General features: G+C 35.4%; 1 protein-coding gene across 1 annotated transcript in view; it reads right to left on the bottom strand.

Annotated features, from left to right (window-relative positions):
- Positions 1 to 18,226, bottom strand: part of siz (Brefeldin-resistant Arf-GEF family protein schizo) — a 124,557-nt gene extending 106,331 nt beyond the window's left edge. The window contains exon 1 of the mRNA XM_075305865.1: positions 17,342 to 18,226. Coding sequence (XP_075161980.1) covers positions 17,342 to 17,907 — 566 coding nt within the window. The 5' untranslated portion in view covers positions 17,908 to 18,226. The remainder of the gene's footprint in view (positions 1 to 17,341) is intronic.
- Between the last annotated feature and the right edge of the window lie 5,860 nt (positions 18,227 to 24,086).

The raw sequence follows: 24,086 nt of genomic DNA, 5'->3' as shown, positions 1-24,086 counted from the left end.
TTTGGCGCCAAATCATGGTCATTTTTACTATGGGTTAGTTCATTTTTCATAAAAAATAGTAAACTTTTTTTTCGGTGTGCTCTGATAGATGTTACTGAAAATATACGATCAAATTTGGACGAAGGTATGCTCTCTTGTCTTGTTCTACTAGATCGTTCAAAAGCATTTGATTGTGTCGACCATGGAATACTATGCAATAAACTTAGATATTTTTTCAAATTTTCAAATACTTATGTCGAACTATCTCCGAGATCGAGAACAGTCTGTGGTGATTGGTAACTGTATTTCCACACCGCTGCAAATAACACAAGGTGTTCCGCAAGGATCAATCCTTGGTCCCCTCTTGTTTTGTTTGTATATAAATGAACTGTCATGCATACTTAAATACTCAAATATTCAAATCTATGCAGATGATGTGCACATTTATCTCAGTTGCCCAAAAAATGAATTATCCCAAGGAATAGAAAAACTGAATACAGACTTGAACAATATCTATATGTGGGCATTGGAAAACAAGCTACACATAAACACAAACAAATCAAATTTCATGCTCTTTGTTGGTCGCTGTCGGAAAATGGTATGTGAGTACCCGGTTCAATCTGGAAATGATATTATGAAACACTAACCTGGAATGACCATATAATATCGTTATCTGGTAAAATATGCGGGATGTTGAGAACATTGTATAAAACCTACCTATACACGCCCAAGAATATTAGGTCTCTTCTAGCAAAATCATATCTGGTAACCGTTATCTTATATGGTTGCGAATTATTCAGTAAATGCGACTCAAAAAGTAGAACTCGACTAGAAATGGCACACAATGCAAATGTAAGATACGTTTATGGTTTAAAAAGATATGAACATATATCTCCGTTTACAAAACAACTGCACGGCGTTGCATTTTACGACGTTCTGAATATTAGAACTCTCTTACAAAATGCTATATAATAAAGTTCCTGTAAATCTCTTCAACAGACTTACTGTTGGTAGATCCAACAGAAGAATCATAATGGTACCCAGAAAACTAGGTAACCACATCTCATTACAATTGACATTACCAGGAGTAAAGCTGTCATTACACGTTGCATTACATTGCGGCGAGTTATAATGACTAACTTGTCATGACAAAAATAAATACTTCTCGGTAATTTTCGAATTGCTATTCTCAAATTTTTAGGCATTTGAAGTTAACGAACTTATAAAATAGAACAAATGATGGTACCATTAGGTATAATTATTCACATAATCGAGCGCTTAAATAAAAAATCAAAAATAATATGTAACATGACGGTAATTCTGAAAAATTTTCCGTTAAGAAATTTTTATCACAAATATTTCATAATAATTGTGTTTAATGACATTATCATATTATGTTTTAAATAAATGCTTTTTTATACCTCATTCACATTACACTTCCAATGCGCTTAAACTAAATTTCAAATACCATTTGCCTTATAAAAAAGAAACTTAAAATCCACTTATAGTAGATTCGAACCTTATGTGAATTGGCTATTGGATATATTATAACGTAATTCACGAATCCAACTCCCTAAAACAACCTACGTCTATTTCTATTTTAAGTGTGAAATTAATTTGCGTGTAATCTTATTTAGATTATTTATTAGTTTTTTGTTTATTTATACAATATTCGTTTCTATTCAAGTAGTTCTCTTATTACAGCATCACTCGCCATATTTTGATCCATTGTAATCGGCGACAGAAATCAATATTTTCGAGATTTGGTTGGCTGAGACAATAAGTGGCTATTTTGCAAACTTTGGTGTAGCTACGAATAAGTCATTACATATTAGGTGATTATATGCTTTAAATGCACTACTTATTTTATGGCCGAAAGTATGCCTGGGGAGAAGTACTTTCCTTCTAGGACATGCGTATGTAAATGTAATCCGAAGCGATGCCGATTAATAAGTGGTTATTAATTTTAAAATAGGCTTACCTACAAGATTACCGGGTAATGAGAGTTTTTGCTGGGGTACCTGATCGTCATCGTCTACTGATATCTGAATGGCAATTTTTCCACAATGCAATTCGTCTATGGAACTCACTGCCCCCTCAAATTCAATTTAAAAGCAAATGCTTTTAAGAGGGCCTTATACAAACATTTTTAAGTATTTATTTTCTATCTTCTATTTCTCTATTTCGTAATAATGATTACTATTCTTGTTATTTTGAACTTAATTTCTGTTTCGTTTTTGTTGATTCAAATTAAATTTTAAATTTCACGATACATGTTTAAACTTATTTTGTTTTTGTTATCATTTTAATACTTTTTATTAGTTATTTATTACTTTCCAATTAGTTAATACTTTTTATTTATAATTAATGGTATACTAAATAATTTCTACAATCATATTTCTACCACTAATATCCACATACTATAATTATAAGATTTGCATCTCGGATGCATCTCTGGAACGCACGAACCGATTTCCATGGTTTTGCATTCTTTGGAAAGGTGTCGGGTTCCGTGAGGTTTAAAGATCAGAAAATTCAAGAAAAGTTTCAGCGGTTAAATCTGTTCTTATATACAGCGCCATCTTTGATGCAACTCCAGAACGCACGAACCGATTTCACGGTTTTGCATTCGTTGGAAAGGTCTCGGACTCTGTGAGGTTTATAGATATAGAAAATTCAAGAAAAGTTTCAACGGAAAAGCGGGAAAATCTTTTTTTACATACAGCGCACATTAAAAATTATAACTTGAATTCATCGCAGTTGCTTTTTACTTTTAATTTTATTTTTTCGTATGAATTGTCATTTAATTTTTTCAAATGAATTGTCATTCAATAAAATATATTTTTATATTGCAAAAGATTTAAGAAGTTGCAAAAGTAATGTGACAAATAAACAAATAATGTTGTAAACCGGCATTGTGTACACTGTGAAATTGTGAAAAAAATAACTTATTTGTTTCCTAACATTTCAATTGGAAATCATCAAATCAATTACGTGTATTGAACAAATTTGTAGTGAATTTAAACAGCAGACATTTGTCTATAAGGTAGTAAGTTGAACTGTGTAAATTATGTGGATCCTGCATTTGAAGTTAACTTCACCACTCTGTCCATAGACCAAAATGCCTTTAGGGCGACGTGCGAACATCGGCCGCCGCACAAGACATACGAGCCAGCAACAAGTGTATTCACAGAATTTAACGGAAGAAAGGCAAAATATAATAATAGAAAATGCCCGATTGAGACAACGCGTGAGCACATGAAGATCATTTGCATCATACAATCGCTTGGCATTCCAATATGATCCCACTGCGAACTACAGTGATGATGAAAATTTTGATATTGGACCAATGACGACTATATGCCGATATTAAAATGCGTTAAAGTTGAAAAGAGAAACGGCTGAATTGTGCTGCGTAAGTGGAAAAGTCAAACTGGATCCATTACTTAGAACAACCACAGCCACTGAAATCATTGTTCAATGGAAGTGATCCCGATTCAAGCCAATTTCTTCAACGCATCCTTGAATACAATAACTGCTTTCGCACTTTGGAGATAATATCATTCGAGAAGGCGGCTTCATGCCGACTTGCAAGGTAAAAGATACAACACACATAACCACTCTGTTACACCAACACAATGAATTGTAACACATAATAACTACGTGTACACCACACGATCAGAAGTTACACCGTATTTCTTCAATAAATGACTGCTTGCAAATATTGATACAAGGACAAATATATCATTTGCACGGTTCAATGGTGCCAACATTAGATGAACCGCACCAATTTCTGCAAATTTATTTCATTTCGTCGATTGTGGATCAGCTAAATGTGTGGTGCAATATACAGGGAACACAACAGTTAAAGAGACGAATCATTGAACAATTGTAAGCATTTTCTCACGCTAATAATGCTGTCGTTAACAGCATTGGAACGAGTGCCATCGGATATGCACAAATTTGTCATAAGAGCGGATTGTACCCCAAAAGGTGAACATGTGCGAAGATTCAACGCACCCACAGTTAATAATCCAGTCACTGATCCCCATCTACACGACATTGTGACAACACAGATGGTGCGTGGACCGTACAGTGCATTAAATCCATTATCGCCTTGCATGGCTGATGGACAAAACGATATCCGCAACCGTTAGTTGCTGAAACAGGTACGGGGAACGATGGATATCCAGTTTATCGTCGGCGTTCAAAAGAAGATAATGGTCGAACTATCAAAGTTAAAGTCAAAAATTAAGATATTGAGATCGGAAATGAATTTATTGTACCATATTGACCGCTTCTATCACGAATTTTCGAAACACATACAAACGTTTAGAGTTGTCATTCGGCCAAATCAATCAAATATTTATACAAGTATGTCACAAAAGGCAGTGACATGGCTGTGTTTGGTATTGCATCGGAAAAAGCGAATGACGAAGTCAGTAACTTCAAAATGGGCAGATACGTCAGTACTAATGAAGCATTGTGGCGATTATTTTCATTTCAAATTCATGAAGGATATCCCACAGTTGTACACTTAGCAGTGCATTTGGAAAATGACCAAGGAGATTACTTCACTTAGGCTAATGCGGCACAACGAGCTGAGAGACCACAATCGACAATATTGACTAACTTCTTTGCAATGTGTGAAGCAGATTTATTCGCAGCGACGCTGATGTACGTTCAGATGCCCAAGTATTACACTTGGAATCAATCAACAAAGAAATTTCAATGACGCAAACAAGGAACCCCAGTTCCAGATTGGCCACAGGTGTTTTCCACTGATGCACTAGGTCGCATGTATACTGTTCATCCTAGAAATGATGAAAGTTTTTATTTGCGACTGCTGTTGGTAAATGTTCGTGGACTAAAATCCTTCGCGCATTTGAAGACTGTGAATGGGAATCAATGTCAAACATATCGAGAAGCATGTCAACTAATGGGTTTGCTGGAGAGCGATTCTCATTGGGATTTAATACTTGCGGATTCAACCAAGAATTAAATCGAGAGCTGCAATACAATATTGATACATTGCAGGAATTCGTTCGAAATAATGTGCCGTTGCTGAATGAACATCAAAAACAAGTATACGAAACAATAATGCAAGCGGTAGACAATAATACTGGTGGTCTATTCTTCATGGACGCACCTGGAGGAACAAAGAAAACGTTTGTCATTTCATTGATTTTGGCCACAATTCGATCAAGATGTGACATAGCTTTGGATTTACTTTCATTTAGACAAGTTCAACTAAATAACACTATATTTTTGTAACGAAAATTGCAAATGAAAAAAATTTTGAAATGAAATAAAATTAAATTTTTTAATTTTTCTTCATCTTTTAATCACCAAACGAAATGTTACATAAAACAAAGCTAGCAAAACGGAGAACGGAGTTCGCCGAGTTTGCTAGTTAATTTATAATAAAGTAACTAAAAGTAACCAGCAAAAAAAAATGGGAGTTGTTCTAAAGACACAACTTAAAAAGCACTTCCAAAAATGTCCTCACAAAGAAGTTAATTATTTTAACTACGCAGGAAATTTTTTTAATTAATTTTTTTATAACTGGTTTTTTCATATTTTTAATGGGAAAATTTTTTGTATTTTTTTCAAATAGGTTAAAAAAAGAGTTAGAATTAATAAAATTGTACAATTTATTCGAATTTTGCCGCAAAAACGCTAAATCCATTCTAGAAAAATCGATCATTTTTGAAAATATCCGAGGTCAAGCGGAAAAGCGTTAGAATGCATTCAAATTCATAAAAAATTAAAATTATTTATTTGGGAAAATATCACAAAAATTGTTAATTCACATTAAAAACACTGATCACACCTTAAGAAGTGATGCAAATTCAGTGCGACGGCTGTTGAAATGGTGGATATCCGTCCTATGTCATGCCAATGTTAAATTCATCGCTTCTGCGTCAATTTTACACCACTTCCGGGTCCAAAAAGAACATTTTCACTTGTTTTTGGCAACGCTTTTTTTTGCTGGGTTATAATAAAGAAATAAACTTAGAATTTAGAAGACAATGTTAAGAAAGGCAACTATATATTGCCATTGGCAACTGCTACCACAATCCAAGTAATTCGATTGCGCATGAAAGTCTTTAGCGGAATTTTGTGCGGTTGTATTTACTTGTTTAATATCATATAAAAACAATGGAAAATCGTAAATAATAATAGAAGAATAGACACCCTAGGCAAATATTTGACCAAAATGAGTGTCAAACATTTTTCCAGAACCATTTTCCAAATATCTGGATACGGTTCTTTGAAAATAACCGTACCGTGATAGTATATATCCATTATGAGCTCAAAATGTTTGCTGGTTTGGCTGGGGCGACGGATTCTTTTTCGAATTCAGTCAAATATTTGCCCAATGTGACCCTAGCATATTACGAATGTACCTCTTAGATTCCAGACAAAACTCGCAATAAAGCTGTTCGTCTAAATAAGACCATATTCATATACATATATATGATTCAAAAGAATAAACAGGACGGCACTTATTTATATGACTGGTGCCATGAGAACAAGGGCCACTGTAGCTCTGAAGGTTTCAATGGGAGTTTGTTGGCTTGATCTACATATCAGCAAAACAGCTGAAGTTTGTTTCTTTAGTTGGGCAACATATAAGGACAGACTATATGGCTACTCGGATATTTATACGGATGGATCGAAATTGGATGAAGGCAGTGGTACTTACTGCGGAGAGTTGGAAGTCAGGGAGTTATATAAGATGGGGTGAATGCAGCATTTTTAAGCGCAGGTATTTGCCATTTCAAAAAGCAGCGAAATTCCTGTTGATGAGACACATACTCAGAAGAGATGTCAGCTTAGTCATCCGCGGCGCGGATATCATCGTTACGAATGTTTTCCCCCATTATCATTATATATTTGTAGAGTCAATGTGAAATATAATGATTTATGGAAAGGATGATGGACTTCCTAAGCGTGCTGCGAGAAAATCAAATGCATATGGAAGGAAAAGAGTAGTAAAAACGCCCTAACATGGAACGATCAAATAACTGCTGCCACAGGAAAAATGTTTGGTATGTTACGAACTTTATATCAAACGCAGCATCTTACCCCCCTTAATATTCGCATCCTATTGGCCAAGTCGTACCCAGTGTTGTTGTATGTTGTTGTTTCGGCTAAATTTAAATAATTTGTTCCATTTTATTAGTACTTAATATGTTTTTAATATATTCGAAAGAAAAAACAAATTAATTTCCCATTAAAAATATGAAAAAATCGGTTTATAAAAAAATTTACTCAAATGAACTTCCTGCGCAGTTAAAATAAAGAACATCTTTGGGAGGGAATTTTTGGAAGTTCTTTTAAAGTTGAGCCTTAAGGAGAACTTCCAAATTTTTTTGCTGGGTTACTAATCTACATAAAATGTGAAGAAAATTCCAACGCATTTAATTTTATTATTTATTGTTTATTATTAAAAATATTTATATATTTATTTATTATTTAAAAATATTTTATTTATTATTTATGTGTATTACCACAATTTTCATGAAGCTCCGTTAGTGCTTCGTTAGCTAACGAACTTCTAAACCGTACTATGGACATATCTGTCATCTGAGCTATGTATTCCATATACCAGTTAGAACTTAACTGTTGAAAATAATTCAGTTAAAGTTAACGGAAGAGGAGATATTTGCAAATTACCTTCTTTTAACTGGCAGTTAAAGGCTATCGGAGCTACATGAAAATGGCCGTTAAAAATCTAAGGTGTTTATAACGTAGTATCATAATACTTTTGTATAATATACAGTGCTGTTCAAAACATTTGCAACTAGCCTTACCATGAACTTAATCTCGGTATATCTCCCATAATAATAATTTTATTGTTTAGCTTCCACTTACAAAATAATGTTTATGGAGTGGTATTTCCAAATTCTGAATGGGTAAATGAATGGGTTGTTATAAAATATTGATATTTACCGAAAGGCAAAGAACTGATTCGGCCTGCTCAAAACATTTGCAACTACCCTGTAATATTTTCTTCTCTAAGAGAATTATTTTCGGTATTTTTACCTGAAATAGTTATAAGGACCTATAAGAGGATAGGTTAAACGTGCAAAAATGGCACTAAAGGAATATTGTTAAGTTCATTGCCTAATTTTGTAATAAACTGATCGCCATAGGCCTTTATGCTCTATTTTTGGAATAATTCGATAAAATGACTGGCAATAAGTAATATCAACATTTTAAAAAGTAAAATATCGATGATTTTGAGGTTGAGGTATCACAAAGCTGAATTTCGGAAGAGTACATTGTCCACAAATCAACTGCGTCTCGAATTATAAACAGAGGTTGCACCAAAACTGTGCACTGAGGTAAAATGTGTTATATTTTCCTGCGACTCAAAGTTTAACTTGAATGGATCGGATGGTAAAAATGTAGTACGAAAGCTTGAAAGAAAAGTCTTAATCCAAGAAGTACAAAAAGTTCCGTCAATCATGGTGGAGGTGTTTTCTGGACAAATTATTGTCCCGATTTATGGAGTCTTGGGTATTATGCTGTCAGAAGTCTACAAAAACATTTTGTCACATGTGATATTGCCATAAGCATTCCGGAAATTGCCGTATGCATGGATTATTCAGCGCGATCATGACCTCCAGCACACGTATAAGGTGGTAAAACAATGGATTTTCCATGAAAAGTTGCGGGTGCTTGTCTGACATGCTCAGTCGCTTAATGTAAAAGTCATAAAACCTTTGGAAAGTTGTAAAACGAAAAATAGGTATTAAATTTGTGCAAAATTCGTTGTCAAGCACACTTGTTAAAACAACAACAAAATCTATTGAAACAGTTACTTCACACTTATAGCTGAGAGAAAAAAAGAAATAATAAATAAAAAAAATCACCATTAAACGCTATCGGACTGAGAATGATGTTCCTCATGAAAAAATGAGTAAGAAAACCAAACCATCAAGCTCTCTCAAAGAGAACCAAAACTATTACCACCCGCTTCAAACTATCGATGACGAAGATGAGGATGAGATAATTGTCGATAAAGCTGAAGTTGGGAAAAAGATAAAAGTACCACCGATTACTTTCTTAAAATGCAAAGTTGAACAGCTGGAAGAAATGTGCAGAACTATGAGTATAAAAGAATACTCTATTAGAAAAATGTCAATTGGCTTGATTTTTTTTGTACCAATTTACAGGTTTGCGAAAAGGCAAAGAAAAATTTCTCTTTTGAATTTTTTACGTATGGTACAAAGCATGATAAACCATTCAAGGCTATTCTCCTGGGATTAGACAAACAAGATCCCAAATTAATTAAAGAAAAGCTCATCAATAAAGGACTAAAATGTACTGATGTCAAAATTGGGGTTCGCAAACTTGAAAACAGAGAAGAACAAGTTATTTATGTGGTATATTTCGAAAGAAAATCTATATCTCTAAAAGAACTTAAGGAAAATTACTCAGCACTGGAAAATATCAAAGTTAAATGGGAGTATCAAAAACCTGGCCGTAATAAACTAACTCAATGCCACAACTGTCAAATGTTTGGCCACGGATCCAGTAGATGTAAAGTAAATTCTTTCTGTGCCCATTGCGTCGGAAACCATTTGGCAGTTGATTGCAATGATAGTATTCAAAAATGTGCTAATTGTGGTGGGGATCACAAGGCAATATCCCAAGACTGCCCTAGCAGGTTCAAATACTTGGAAATTAGAAATCGTGCCAGACCTAAACGGGTTGTACGTAAAAACCTGACTTTTGAGCCTTCTCAAGCTCAAAACTACACTCAAAATTTTCCAAATCCTCTAAATCAAGTCCCTCAATTCAGTACTTCATGGGTAAACAGTCATAGTACTACATCTGAAAATTTGTTTTCCATTGATGAATTAAAAAACCTAACACTTGAACTAATCTCCAAGTTGAGAAATTGTAAAACAGAGTTTGATCAATTTGAAGTGATCACTGGACTGGCCCTCAAATTGACAAACCCAGTAAAAATTATTTCTTGGAATGCTAGAGGCATTCGAAACAAGATAGATAAATTATACACATTTTTAGAATTAATGGAAATTGACATATGCCTTCTCTGTGAAACATGGCTAAATCCTAACATCTCAATTAAAAATGCTAACTTTTTCAGTTACCGATACGATCGCCAGGATAGACGAGGTGGTGGCGTTTCAATTATCATTAGGAAAAAGATTCGACACAAATTCTTGGGTCCCAAAAACACTAAACATATTGAAAACATCGGTGTTCAAATTCCACTTGAAGGTAAAACTCTTGACATTTATTTATTTTTATTCCTGGGGGTAACAGCCGCAACGACTCATCCTTCAAACAAAACTTTATACTAGATCTCCACAAGTTGACATCATCTAAAAACTTTTTAATTGGAGGAGATTTAAACTGTAGCCATACCTATTGGGGTTGCCAAAGAGGTAACACATGGGGAAATTTGCTCTTTGATAAACTGCAAATAAAACACTTCGATATTCTGTTCCCCGCTGAAAGTACTTATATACCATCCGATCCGAAAAGACAACCTTCGACGCTGGACTTCTACTTAACTGATTTACCTCAATTTATGACTTCTGCTAAGGTCCTAAACAATCTATCATCTGACCACCTGCCAGTAAACGGATTTCTAAATTTTCATAAAGCAAATTGGAAGCTCTTTAAGCAATACATAAACAGAAACGCTAAACTAGCGTATGAAGAAGTACTCAGTACAGCCCAAGTCGACGAAATGGTAAATGATTTTAACAATATTGTTATTAACTCGATATTAGCTAGTGTGCCGAAAATCCACGCCCATCCAATTAAAAATGAAATACCCAAAATATCACCCAGTTGATAAAGCTCAGAAACTTTTTCAAAAGAAAATGGAAACGCTACCGCGATGTAGTCGATAGATCCCATATGAACTACATGAACAATAGAATTACAGATGAACTTTCCCTCTTCCGAAACAGGAAATGGAACAACGTTCTCTCGTCCTTGGAGAAAGCTTCTTCCATCTTCTGGAAAATTTCAAAGATTGTGAAGAAAAAATCAAAAGCAATGCCGCCGGTAAAGCAAAATGGACTGATCTATTACAAACAGGGCGATAAATGTGAAATTATTGCAAACAGTTTTCTATCTAACCATCTCGCATCTTCCGAACTTAGCGACGACTTAACTGTTAGTAATGTTAACTCAACTGTGGCTCGACTCAATGAAAGTGATCTTAATCTACCAGAGTATGAAATCATCACTTTAGCTAAGATATCGGAAATTATAAGAAATCTAAAGAGCAAAAAAGCACCAGGCTCAGATGGCATCACAAATAAATGTCTTAAAATGTTACCTCATAGTGGGTTATTATTGGATTGTCCACCAAAATATCAATAACTCTCTATCCACCGGTATGGTACTTCTTGACATTAAAGCGGCCTTCGACAGCGTCTGGCACAACGGACTAATCTTTAAAATGATGAAATTTGGGTTTCCTACTTATATTGTCAAACTAACTCAAAGTTTTTTAAACGGCAGATCTTTTAGGGTTTGCCTTGGCAAAACAAAATCTGAGGAATATATTATCCCAAGTGGTTGCCCGCAAGGCTCCTGTTTATCACCATTGCTTTACAATATATTTACTGCCGATATACCTACCATAAATAATTGTATGATATCTGTGTTTGCAGATGACACAGCCATTTTAAGCTCTAATTTGTACTCCTCTATTATTACCAAAAACCTGGAAGATGGTCTGAATAAATTATACCAGTACTTTAACAAATGGAACATCTCTGTAAATCCTGACAAAACGCAAGCAATATACTTCTCGCGAAAACGGAAATCATGTTTTCTGCCACAAGCCCCATTAAGGTTTTTAAACCACAATATAGCATGGGAAGTCAACGTTAAATATCTAGGAGTCGTTCTCGATAAAAAACTTAATTTTTGTGACCACATCCCTGCTGTAGTTCATAAAATAAACAAGACTATAAGGACAATGTATCCATTTATTGCCAGAAACTCGGAATTAAATAGAGAAAATAAGAAACTGTTAATTAAATCAATAGTCTTGCCGATACTATTACTATTGTGCTCCTCTCTGGGCATCTTCGGCCAGATGCCACATCCAAAAACTTCAAGTAGTCCAGAACAAACTGCTAAAAATGATTTTTAACCTACCATGGCATTTCTCTACACAAAGATTACATTCCCTTTCAGGGTTTCCACTTGTATCAGATAAACTTGAAGAAATCTACTCTAATTTTAATGTAAGATATAAAGCATCTATATATAAACATATTAATGAAATTGCCTCAACTTAAATTAGCCCTAAGCCTCCTAATCTAGTCAAACATTTATAAAGGTTTTGTTATACTTTTTCCTTTAACTATTTATTAATGTGATTAAACACACCTCGCAAATGTTGAAATACTACATAGCATAATTGAGAAGAAAAGGAAATTATTTTTCTTAAACTCTTTAGAAATAAGTATAAATGTAAAGAAAAAAAAGCAGAAACGGAATGTTATGAAATAAATGAAATAAAAAAAAAAAAAAAATTGCAAAAGACTTATGATCTCTATTTGAACCTGACTCATAGGCTATCAGTGATCATTTAATCCAATAGCAAGAACATGCGCAAAAGTAATCAGACGGTATGGCTATAGTATCAACTATTAACATTTATCCTTAAAATTTACAAAAACTTTAATTACTTAATTACTTAAAATATATGTGGCACTTAATATTAGTTGCAAATGTTTTGAAAAGGTGAAAACTATTCTTTTTGAATGGTTTTATAAATTATCAAAAAGTCTTTGTCGTTAGTTCCCTTATACCCTTAAATCTTTAAAATTGACCAAATAAGCAACAACATTGCATTAAAATTTTGGTTTTAATATTTTTATTTTCATTATAATTACGGTTTATTTTCAACAGCGAATGTTGTTGCAAATGTTTTGAACAGCACTGTATATCATTCCTCATATACGACTACTAATGCATTCCATAGACCTATTTTAATATACCGGACGAATTTTTTTGTTCGAGACCCAATTTATTTGGTCGCGAATACATTTTATATTTTTAGTTGACGTTTTCTAATATATCACAATGTGTGTACTAAAATGTTCATTTTCATTTATATTAAACACAAGCGTAACCTGGCCCGCTTCGCTACGCCTTCTGAAGCATATTTGTAGTAACATTTTGCGTTAACTTAGTCAACCATATCGTTCGAGCTGAAAACAAATTCCAAAAGATTTGAACTATTTAAAAGAGTAGGGTGAGGGGAAGTCTGACACAAAAACTGAAGTACTGATTTTTCACTCCGTAGAAAAAAATTTCACGAAATTTTTTCCAATTAAAACTTTAGTAGAGTTTTAAAAAATATTCAATTAAAATTTAAATTGCTTCAAAAAAATTTTTTTTAATTGAAACAAAAATTAATAGTATCAATTAATTTTTTAATTGACTTTCAATTAATTTTTTAATTCATACTATAATTTCTGTGATTGAAGACAATTCAATTAAAAAATAAATTGGATCAATTAATTTCGTGATTGAATCAGAAAAAAATTTGTGTGTTCCACACACGTATCCCTTACATTTCGAACAAATCGGACAACTTGCATTTTCATTTACATACAGTAATACGGCTGATATGTAGATGTAAAACAGTCCATATTCACAAACATCGAGTAGAGGGTGTTTCCTTTCCACGAATTTTGGTTTTTTTAATTAGGTTCTGTATTCAAATCGTTGGACAATCCTCTACATTTCCTGTGAGTTTCAAGCGCGGTTTCTCAAGGTATCTCAACTTAAAAGTTGAACGTATTAACATTTGTTAAAATGTTGGACACGGAGAACACGCCTTTCATGAAGCGCCCTCTGCGTTGCCTGTCAATTTCATTTCAATTAAAGTTTTTTACTTTAAAAAGTCTGACAGAAGCCTGTGCAAATATCATAAAATTATGTATTACGTTCCCATTTACGGACAACCATAGGCGTAGGAAGGCCTCTGGGAGGGGGCTTAGACCCCCCATAAAAATTTTAGCTCCTCAAAATCTCAAAACCTATTTACGATATTGTTTTTATATAAAATTATAATAGTAAATACAACCACACAAAGTTCCGCTAAAGACTTTCATGCACAATCGAATTACTTGGGTTGTGGTAGCAGTTGCCGACAGCAATATATAGTTTTATTTCTTAACATTGTCTTCTAAATTGTAAGTTAGTTTCTTTATTATAAGTGAATTTTTGAAGTCTGATATTTATGAAATAAAGCTGTGGTTGAACTTATGATTTAAGTCCCTAAATTTATGTTTAGTTTAATAACTAAAGCTCCTTTATTATCGTGTTTAGTCTGATTATTAGCCAATTTAATTAAAACAATAGTAGTTGATATTAAAACTTTTCTTTCATAAATGAATATCTTAATAATGCGTCGCCAAAAAAGTAGCGAAAATGTTCTTTTTGGGTCCGGAAGTGGTGCAAAGTTAGCGAAGAAGCTATGAATGTAATATGAACTTGTCATAGGACGGATGTCCACCTTTTCAACAGCCGTTGCACTGAATTTGCGTCACTTCTTAAGGTGTGAAACGAATTCAGTGTTTTGAATGGGAATTAAAAAATTTTGTGATATTTTCCCAAATAAATAATTTTTATATATTATGATTTTTAATGTATTCTAACACTTGTCTGAAACTTTTTCCCTCGAATAATTTCGAAAATGATCGATTTTTCTACAATGGATTTAGCATTTTTGCTACAAAATTTGAATAATTTGTATCATTTCTTACTTTTTTTAACTATTTGAAAAATTACCCACTAAAATATGAAAAAAACAAGTAAGGAAAGTCTAAAGTCGGGCGGAGCCGACTATATACCCTGCACCACTTTGTAGATCTAAATTTTCAATACCATATCACATCCGTCAAATGTGTTGGGGGCTATATATAAATACATACATTTAAATATCACTCGATCTGGACAGAATTTGATAGACTTCTACAAAATCTATAAACTCAAAATTTAAGTCGGCTAATGCACTAGGGTGGAACACAATGTTAATAAAAAACAAGTAAGGAAAGTCTAAAGTCGTGCAGGGCCGACTATATTATACCCTGCACCACTTTGTAGATCTAAATTTTCGATACCATATCACATCCGTCAAATGTGTTGGGTGCTATATATAAAGGTTTGTCCCAAATACATACATTTAAATATCACTCGATTTGGACAGAATTTGATAGACTTTTACAAAATCTATAGACTTTAAAAAATTTAAGTTGGCTAATGCACTAGGGTGGAACACAATTTTAGTAAAAAACAAGTAAGGAAAGTCTAAAGTCGGGCGGGGCCGAATATATTATACACTGCACCACTAAATCTAAATTTTCGATCTAAATTTTCGATACCATATCACATCCGTCAAATGTGTTGGGGGCTATATATAACGGTTTGTCCCAAATACATACATTTAAATATAACTCGATTTGGACAGAATTTGATAGATTTCTACAAAATCTATAGACTCAAAATTTAAGTTGTCTAATGCACTAGGGTGGAACACAATTTTAGTAAAAAAATATGGGAAACATTTAAATCTGAAGCAATTTTAAGGAAACTTCGAAAAAGTTTATTCATGATTTATCGCTTGATATAATGTATTAGAAGTTTAGGAAAATTATAGTCATTTTTACAACTTTTCGACTAAGCAGTGGCGATTTTACAAGGAAAATGTTGGTATTTTGACCATTTTTGTCGAAATCAGAAAAACATAAATATGGGAGCTATATCTAAATCTGAACCGATGTCAACCAAATTTGGCACGCATAAGCTACAATGCTAATTCTACTCTCTGTGCAAAATTTCAACTAAATCGGAGTTAAAAATTGGCCTCTGTGGTCATATCGGGCGAAAGCTATATATGGGAGATATATCCAAATCTGAACCGATTTTAACCAAATTTGGCACGCATAGTTACATTGCTAATTCTACTCCCTATGCAAAATTGCAACTAAATCGGAGTAAAAAATTGGCCTCTGTGGGCAAATGAGTGTAAATCGGGCAAAAGCTATATATGGGAGCTATATCTATATCTGAACCGATTTGGCTGATATTTTGCAAGTTTTTCGAGACTCATAAACTATTCGGGTGTACGGAATTTGAGGAAGATCGGTTGATATACACGCCAATTATGACCAGATCGGTGAAAAATATATATGGCAGCTATATCTAAATCTGAACCGATTTCAACCAAATTTGGCACGCATAGCTACAATGCTAATTCTACTCCCTGTGCAAAATTTCAATTAAATCGGAGTAAAAGATTGGCCACTGTGGTCATATGAGTGTAAATCGGTCGAACGATATATATGGGAGCTACATCTAAATCTGAACCGATTTCAATAAAATTTGGCACACTTGACTACACTACTATTTGTACTCCTAGTGCAAAATTTCAACCAAATTGGGGTAAAACTCTGGCTCCTGGGACCGTATTAGTCCATATCGGGCGAAAGATATATATGGGAGCTACATTTAAATCTGAACCGATTTCAATAAAATTTGGCACACTTGACTATAGTACTAATTTTAAACAAATTAGGGTAAAACTCTGGCTTCTGGGACCATATAAGTCCATATCGGGCGAAATATATATATATATGGGAGCTATATCTAAATCTGAACCGATTTCTTTCAAAATCAATAGGTTTCTATTCTGAGCCAAAACACATACTTGTGCCAATTTTGAGGTCGATTGGACTAAAACTGCGACCTAGACTTTGATTACAAAAATGTGTTCACGGACAGACGGAAATGGCTATATCGACTCAGGAGCCCACCCTGAGCATTTTTGCCAAAGACACCATGTGTCTATCTCGTCTCCTTCTGGGCGTTGCAAACAAATGCACTAACTTATAATACCCTGTTCCACAGTGTGGCGCAGGGTATAATGAATAAAAAAAAACTTCTTATATAGTTAAAATCTTCTTTGTGAGGACATTTTTGAAAGTGCTTTTAATATTGTGCCTTTAGAACAACTCCCAAACTGGGAAAATGTGTGGAACTACTTTTAGATGGTTTATTATAAATGCATTGTCTAGTTATTTTGATGCCTGATTTTTAATTCATTGTTATAAAATAAAACATTAATTGAAGCTTTAAGTTCTGTATATAAATGTGGGCAACCCTCTACATTAGATTCTCCGAAAATTTTAAGTAAATCGGTTCAGCCGTTTCCGAGCTTACCCGGAACATACAAAAAAAACAAACATACTTTGAATTTTGTATAGATAGATAAATAAAGCGTTTTGCCTAAACTTGTCAATATGACATACAAAATTACATATAGAATAATTATTACCTTTCATCAGGCAGACGTTTCAACTCGACCATGTCCAGTTCCAAACGCAAGTTTGACACTTCGCAAAGCAATCGGTCGCGATCAGCTGTAACTTCATTAAGTTGTTCCCTCAATACGTGGTTCTCCATTAGAATTTCATGGATATTTATATGTGCCGCCGCATTCATGTTTGGCATATTTGGCCCATCATTTGTGTTAAAGGAAGAACCTGGTATCGGGGTTGTATTTGTGCAATTGGAGAACTGTGAATTCATCGAGTCATTTGACCCAAATAGGTTTGAACTGCTGTAATGACCCTGTATATCGATAGTCTCTTTTTCAATATCGTTTCGATGACCGACGACGCTGTTGCTTCCTCCTCCCACATTGTTCATTGCGCCCACCAGCATGCCAGATGCCATTATCAACGACTGAGTAGTTTGGTGCAGTTTTATAAATTCTTGGCGTTCCAATTGACCAGCGGATGATTCCGATTTAATCGAGATATTGTCAAGTGATGTGTTTTCGAAATTAACAGATCTATCAAAAGAATCTCCAGTAGACAATCTTTGCTGCACATCACTCATATTTGAAAAATATGTTATTGAGATAAAGCTAATAACAAAAACTTTTCATAATTTTCATCTCATCGTTTTTTTCAACACACACGACAATGTAAATAATTATTAGCAACAAATAATTGAGTTCGGTGCGCTCAGACTCTGTACTCGTTGTTGGTATATTTTTATATCGAGACCAAATTTATTAAATTATTTCATCTCTTTTTACACACAAAACATTGTCATTGCCTACGTTATTTACATAAAGATTCTTAAGTTTCACGCATATTAAAAAATCAGATAAATGCCTACTTCTTATTGTCGCTTCTTTTTTCTTTATTCCTTTGAACTCTCTGGGAGATCACTTTTAGGGATCTATAAATCGAAAATCGATTATTCGAATTTTGGCATGAAAATCGAAAAAAGTCGAAATCGATTATTAATCTGTAATGCGCTTTACACTATCAGTTATTCCGGACGGAATGTCGGTGTTTGTAAAGAATCTTAAGGGCACCTTATACGGTCGGATAAACCCTGCGACACAACACGTTGCAGCGACAAATCCGCTAGTATAAGGCCATGTTCGCGTGTTGCGGGGACGTGTTGGCATAAAATCAAAACAACTTTGATTTTTTCCGGTTGGGAGGCACAAATCTTCACGTGTAAGGGGATGTTCGCCAAACATTAGCAAAAACAAATTTATTTTCATAATTAAAACAAGCATTTCTGCAACGAAATTAATGAGGGATCGCTAATTCAGCTTGGAATTTTTATTGTTTCTTCCATTTTTACTGAAAAAATGGCTTTAAACCTAACTTTTCGTCCATCTTCATTGTTTGTGTTTATGCTTCTTCTTATTTCTTCATGTTGTTATCATAATTGTTCGTGCAGTGTGAGGGTAAAACTTGAACGAACACACAACAAATAGGCGAACCTCTGTCGTAGTGTTTATCCGACCGTCTAAGGTCCGCTTAAGTTAAGTCCAAAGGCATAATCGATACTGCTGCATGTTCATCGGATCGATAACACATTTACCGATTATTTAGTCATCGCCGACAAGTCGTATCGATCCGACACACTGTAAGATTCTTTACAAACACCGCCTTCCGTCCGGAATAACTGATAGTCTGTAAAGCGCATTATGCGCTTTAAGGCCGGTACTATGTTCATTCTTGCGAAAAATTTTTATGGAAAGCATTATTTCGCACATAGAAAGCGCCGTTTTTTAAGGTAGCTTGGAGCGCTATTTTACAGGGAGCGATATTGGATTAAGTTGGTGGTTGTTGCTTGTTTTTACAAAATAACATTTTATTTTTCCTTGGGCAATTGATCTGCTATTCCTTTGATCCTTTGTATAGTTTCGGAACAAAAATATGGTCCGTGTTTGATTTATAAACCCGCACAAATAATTTTTAATAAATAAATTATTTCTTAATTCACATTGCAAATGGCGCCGTGCTATAAACGTCAGTTTTTCAACACGAAAAAACAAAGTATCACAAATGGAAAAAATTTCGCAAATTTTTCGCATTTTTTGGTTTTGTATGGAGTTTCAACGCGAAAACCGAACAGAGTACCGGCCTTTACAGACTATATATTGTGCACATTATAAGCTAAGTCCGAAGGCATAATCGATACTGCTGCATGTTTATGGGATCGATAACATATTTACCGATTTTTTAGTCATCGCCGACAAGTCGTATCGATCCAACACACTGTAAGATTCTTTACAAACACCGCCATTCCGTCCGGAATATCTGATATCTGTTACGGACGACAGTGCTCGTGTCGAACATATCCCATATATTGTGCACATTATAAAGCGGACCTTAGACGGTCGGAACACTCCGACAGAGGTTCGTCTATTTGTTGTGTGTTCGTTCAAGTTTTGCCCTTACACTGCACGAACAAATGTGATGACAACATGAAAAAAAAGACGAAGCATAAACAAACAATGAAGATTTATGGGTCAAACGATTTTTTACTGAAAAAATGGAAGAAAATCCTGGTATATGTGTCAAAAAAATGATTCCTGGAGTAATATACTGTTACGAATTTGATAATTATAGATTTAAGCTTATTTAAATTTCAAATTGTAACGATAAAATTTCGCTATCACTTGTTGGAATCATCTACTCATTTTCTAGTATTTTCCTGAACTTCTTTTATGTTCTTTTGTTTGCTTACTGAAATGTTAGTTCTTACTCTCTCATAGAATAGCAACCCCTTTGCTTTGTTATTCTGCATTCTCATTTTATCTCATTGTCTATTGTCATTGTTGTTGTAGTAATGCGAGCATATATCTATGTGAGTGTGTATGTGTTTGGCAGCCACCAGACGAACAACTTAATGGTCGTAGATCCTTCTAGCATTGTCTAAGAATGTTCTGGCGTTGCCAGAATATTGTAGTGCTACCAGAATGTTCTCGTATTGCCACACCGTCATATATAAAAGCGCTCGCATGCTGCTAACGAGTCAGTCTTAATCAAAGCGTCAAACGAATAACTTCAGTGTGAACGAATTGTAAAGTGTGAAGTCATAGTAAATAAATTGTAGATTGTCGTTATTTAAAAGAACTGTGTTTTAATTGTCGGGTAATTAAAAACGCCTAAATATAAAAACGTAACAATTGGTGTCAGAAGTGGGATAACGAAAAAAAAATCTACAATGAAGTTTAATGAGCTTCGTGTGGAAGACTTAAAAAAGGAATTGAGCAAACTGGAGCTGCCGACAACAGGCAATAAGGCCCAGCTTCAAAAGCGTCTACTGGAAGAGTTTGAACGGCGTAATATGGACATTGCGACGCATGAGTTTGATTATAAGGAAGACATTGATGAATCAATACTCGTCAATACAAGCAGTGTAGAAACTCCATCTGTGGCTTCGAGTGTTGTGGATTACACATCAATGCTCAATGTTTTGAGCAAAATGATGGAAGCAAATTCTAGAAAAATGGAAGAAAAATTCGACGAAAATTCTAGAAAAATGGAAGAAAATTCTAGATTGCAGAAAGAAAATGCCCTACAAATGGAAGCAAGTTCAAGAAAATTGGAAGAAAAATTCGACGAAAATTCTAGAATTCTCAATGAAAAACTACAACAAATTTCTGAAGGCATGGAAAAACGTGTGGACCATATAGAAAATCAAATTGTGGAATTGGATAAGAAAGTTCTTTCTGTGGATGAGAAAATTATGGTTCATGATGAGAAGTTTCTGCACATCGAGAAAAAAATGTCAGAGCTGGAAATTAAAGGTGGTCCAGTGCGCGTCATTGAGGGCTCAAAAATCAAAACTCCTGTTTTCGATGGCTCAACGTCATTTGATGTCTTCAAATTCCAATTCGAAATGGTTGCTTCTAGAAATTTGTGGAATGACGATGATAAAGCAATTGAACTTCTATTGGCATTAAAGGGCAATGCTGCTGATGTGATACAAAGCATTCCCGCTGCTTCTAGAAATAACTATAATGAAGTAATAGCGGCGCTTCAACGCAAGTATGGTGGAGAGCACAAGCAAGACATCTTTAGAATGGAATTAAGAGGTAGAGTCCAGAAATCAAACGAGACTCTACAAGACTTTGCAACAGAAGTTGAGCGGTTGGTGCTACTGACATACCCAGGAGAGAGTCACCCACTTGTGGACCGCATCAAAATTGAGACCTTTGTGAATGGCATTCGAGACCCAGACATAAAATGTGCAACATATGCGTCACAAAAGGCTACATTCGCAGAAACAGTAACATTTGCACTTGCGCAAGAAACTGCGAGATTGCTGGCACGGCCTCAAATTCACAAAGTACGCAGAGTAGAGACCGAGTGTGAAGAATCGAAATCTATCATTGACTCGATGAAAGAGGCAATGAAGCAGGTAATGCAAGAATTGAAACAGGATGCAACTAAATCCCGAATCAAATGCTATAACTGTGATAAGACGGGACATCTAGCTCGAGAATGCAAAGCACGACGCAAACGGTCAAGATCCACATCACCATCTCCATTAAACAATAACCATAAGAAGGTGACCCCACAGTCAAGTGAGTCACCTTTAAACTAAATCGAGCTAGTTCAGCGGGGCAAGAGCTGGCTCCCACAGACGATGGCCCCACCATCTCCATAGCAATAGTTCAACAGAAAAATAACAATTTAACTATTGCGGGTGTTATTAATGGCGACAAGCGTACTTTGACGTTGGATACTGGTGCATCAAAGTCTATCATTAGATCTGATTTAGTAAAAGGAAAAGTTACACCACTGATTGGAGTCAAGCTACGCACGGCTACAGGGGAACCCGCAACCGTATATGGAAAGGTCGCCGTAAAATTAACTATTGCTAACAAATCCGTTACTTATGATTTCATTGTGGCCGATATAGTAGACGAAGTTATAATTGGAGCGGATTTCATGATTGCTTTTGGCCTCAATCTGGATATGAAGCGTCGTGTAATGACATGGTGCGATGCCGAAATAACGGTAAACGTGGGATACGACGAGAATACACCCGTCAGACGTTTGACAACGAGCCAGTCAGAGTCTATACCACCGAATGCCGAAGCAATTATATGGGTTCCTATGAATGGAGATTGTGAAGTCGGCCAATTGTGGGTTGTTGAACCAGCAGAAAACAAAAGCAACAACATCTTGATAGCAAATGCCCTGGTAACAACGAACGAAGAGAGACTAATACCAGTTCGTGTCTTGAACTTGTCTGACAATCACGAGCAAATTGTAAAATTTTCTGACATTGGCAAATGTACACCAGCCGAGGCAATAGTCAATTTGGAAGGCAACTCATCAAAGACACATGGAGCAGTGAGAAAACATCTAGAAGCGTATGTCGAGGCTTGGACACGTCATCTATCGCCGTCAGAGAGAAATAAAGCCAAGCAATTGTTGTGGAAAAACGCCTGTGCTTTTGCTTCTGAAAAGGGAAATCAAGGAAGAACATCTGTAGTGAAACATGAAATTAAAACCGCAGAAGAAAAGCCCATAAAACAGGCACCACGAAGTGTTCCCCTGGCAAAAAGAAACGAAGTTCAAAAGCTCATAAAGGAAATGGCGGAGAGTGGAGTGATCGAGCCATCATCAAGTCCTTGGTGTTCCCCAGTTGTGCTGGTCAAAAAGAAAGATGGAAGTACCCGATTCTGCGTGGACTACAGAAAACTGAATGATGTCACCAAAAAGGACAGTTATCCGCTTCCACGCATTGATGACACGTTGGACACACTAGCCGGAACAACATGGTTTTCTACGCTTGATTTGCAGAGTGGATATTGGCAAGTAGAGATCGCCGAGAAAGACAAGGAAAAGACGGCTTTTGGCGTTAATGGCGGTCTCTGGCAATTCAATGTAATGCCGTTCGGGCTCTGCAACGCTCCGGCTACCTTCGAAAGATTGATGGAGCGGGTACTGAAGGGGTTGCACTGGAAGTCGTGCTTGATATACTTGGACGACATCATAGTGATGGGCAAAACATTTGACGAGCACCTTAAGAACTTGAAAGACGTTATCCAGCAATTGTCAGCCGCTGGTCTACGCCTTAACGCAAAGAAATGCTCCCTTTTCCAGCGGGAAGTTAAATACCTGGGTCATCATGTGACTGCAGAGGGCATATCCACCGATGAAGACAAAATCCAAGCTGTCAGAGATTGGCCACGACCCCGAAATCTCCACGAATTAAGAAGTTTCCTTGGGTTATGTACATATTACCGACGATTCGTCCCAAACTTCGCCAGCATCGCCGCTAGTCTCCATAAATTGACGCAAAAAGGTCAGAAGTTCCAGTGGAGCGACGAACAGGAGGATTCATTCCAACATTTAAAAGAACTTTTATGTTCAGCTCCTGTTCTAGCGTATCCTATTCCGGGCGAAAAATTTGTTTTGGATACAGATGCTAGCGCGCATGGTATTGGAGGTGTGCTATCCCAACACATAGACGGCAAGGAGAAGGTCATCGGATATTTCAGCCGAACGTTGTCCAAGCCCGAAAAGAACTACTGTGTAACGCGACGAGAGTTGCTAGCCGTCATAGAGAGTGTAAAACATTATCATAAATATTTGTATGGACAACACTTCTTGCTCAGGACTGATCACTCAGCTCTACGATGGTTGCTCCAATTCAAGAATCCGGAAGCTCAACTGGCACGTTGGATCGAGAGGCTCCAAAGCTATGATTTCAGTATCGAGCATAGAAAAGGTGGAAAACACGGT

Source organism: Haematobia irritans, chromosome 4, assembly GCF_050003625.1.
Source record: "Haematobia irritans isolate KBUSLIRL chromosome 4, ASM5000362v1, whole genome shotgun sequence".
NCBI classification, from domain to species: Eukaryota; Metazoa; Arthropoda; class Insecta; order Diptera; family Muscidae; genus Haematobia; species Haematobia irritans.
This window is presented reverse-complemented; position numbering and strand designations above follow the sequence as displayed.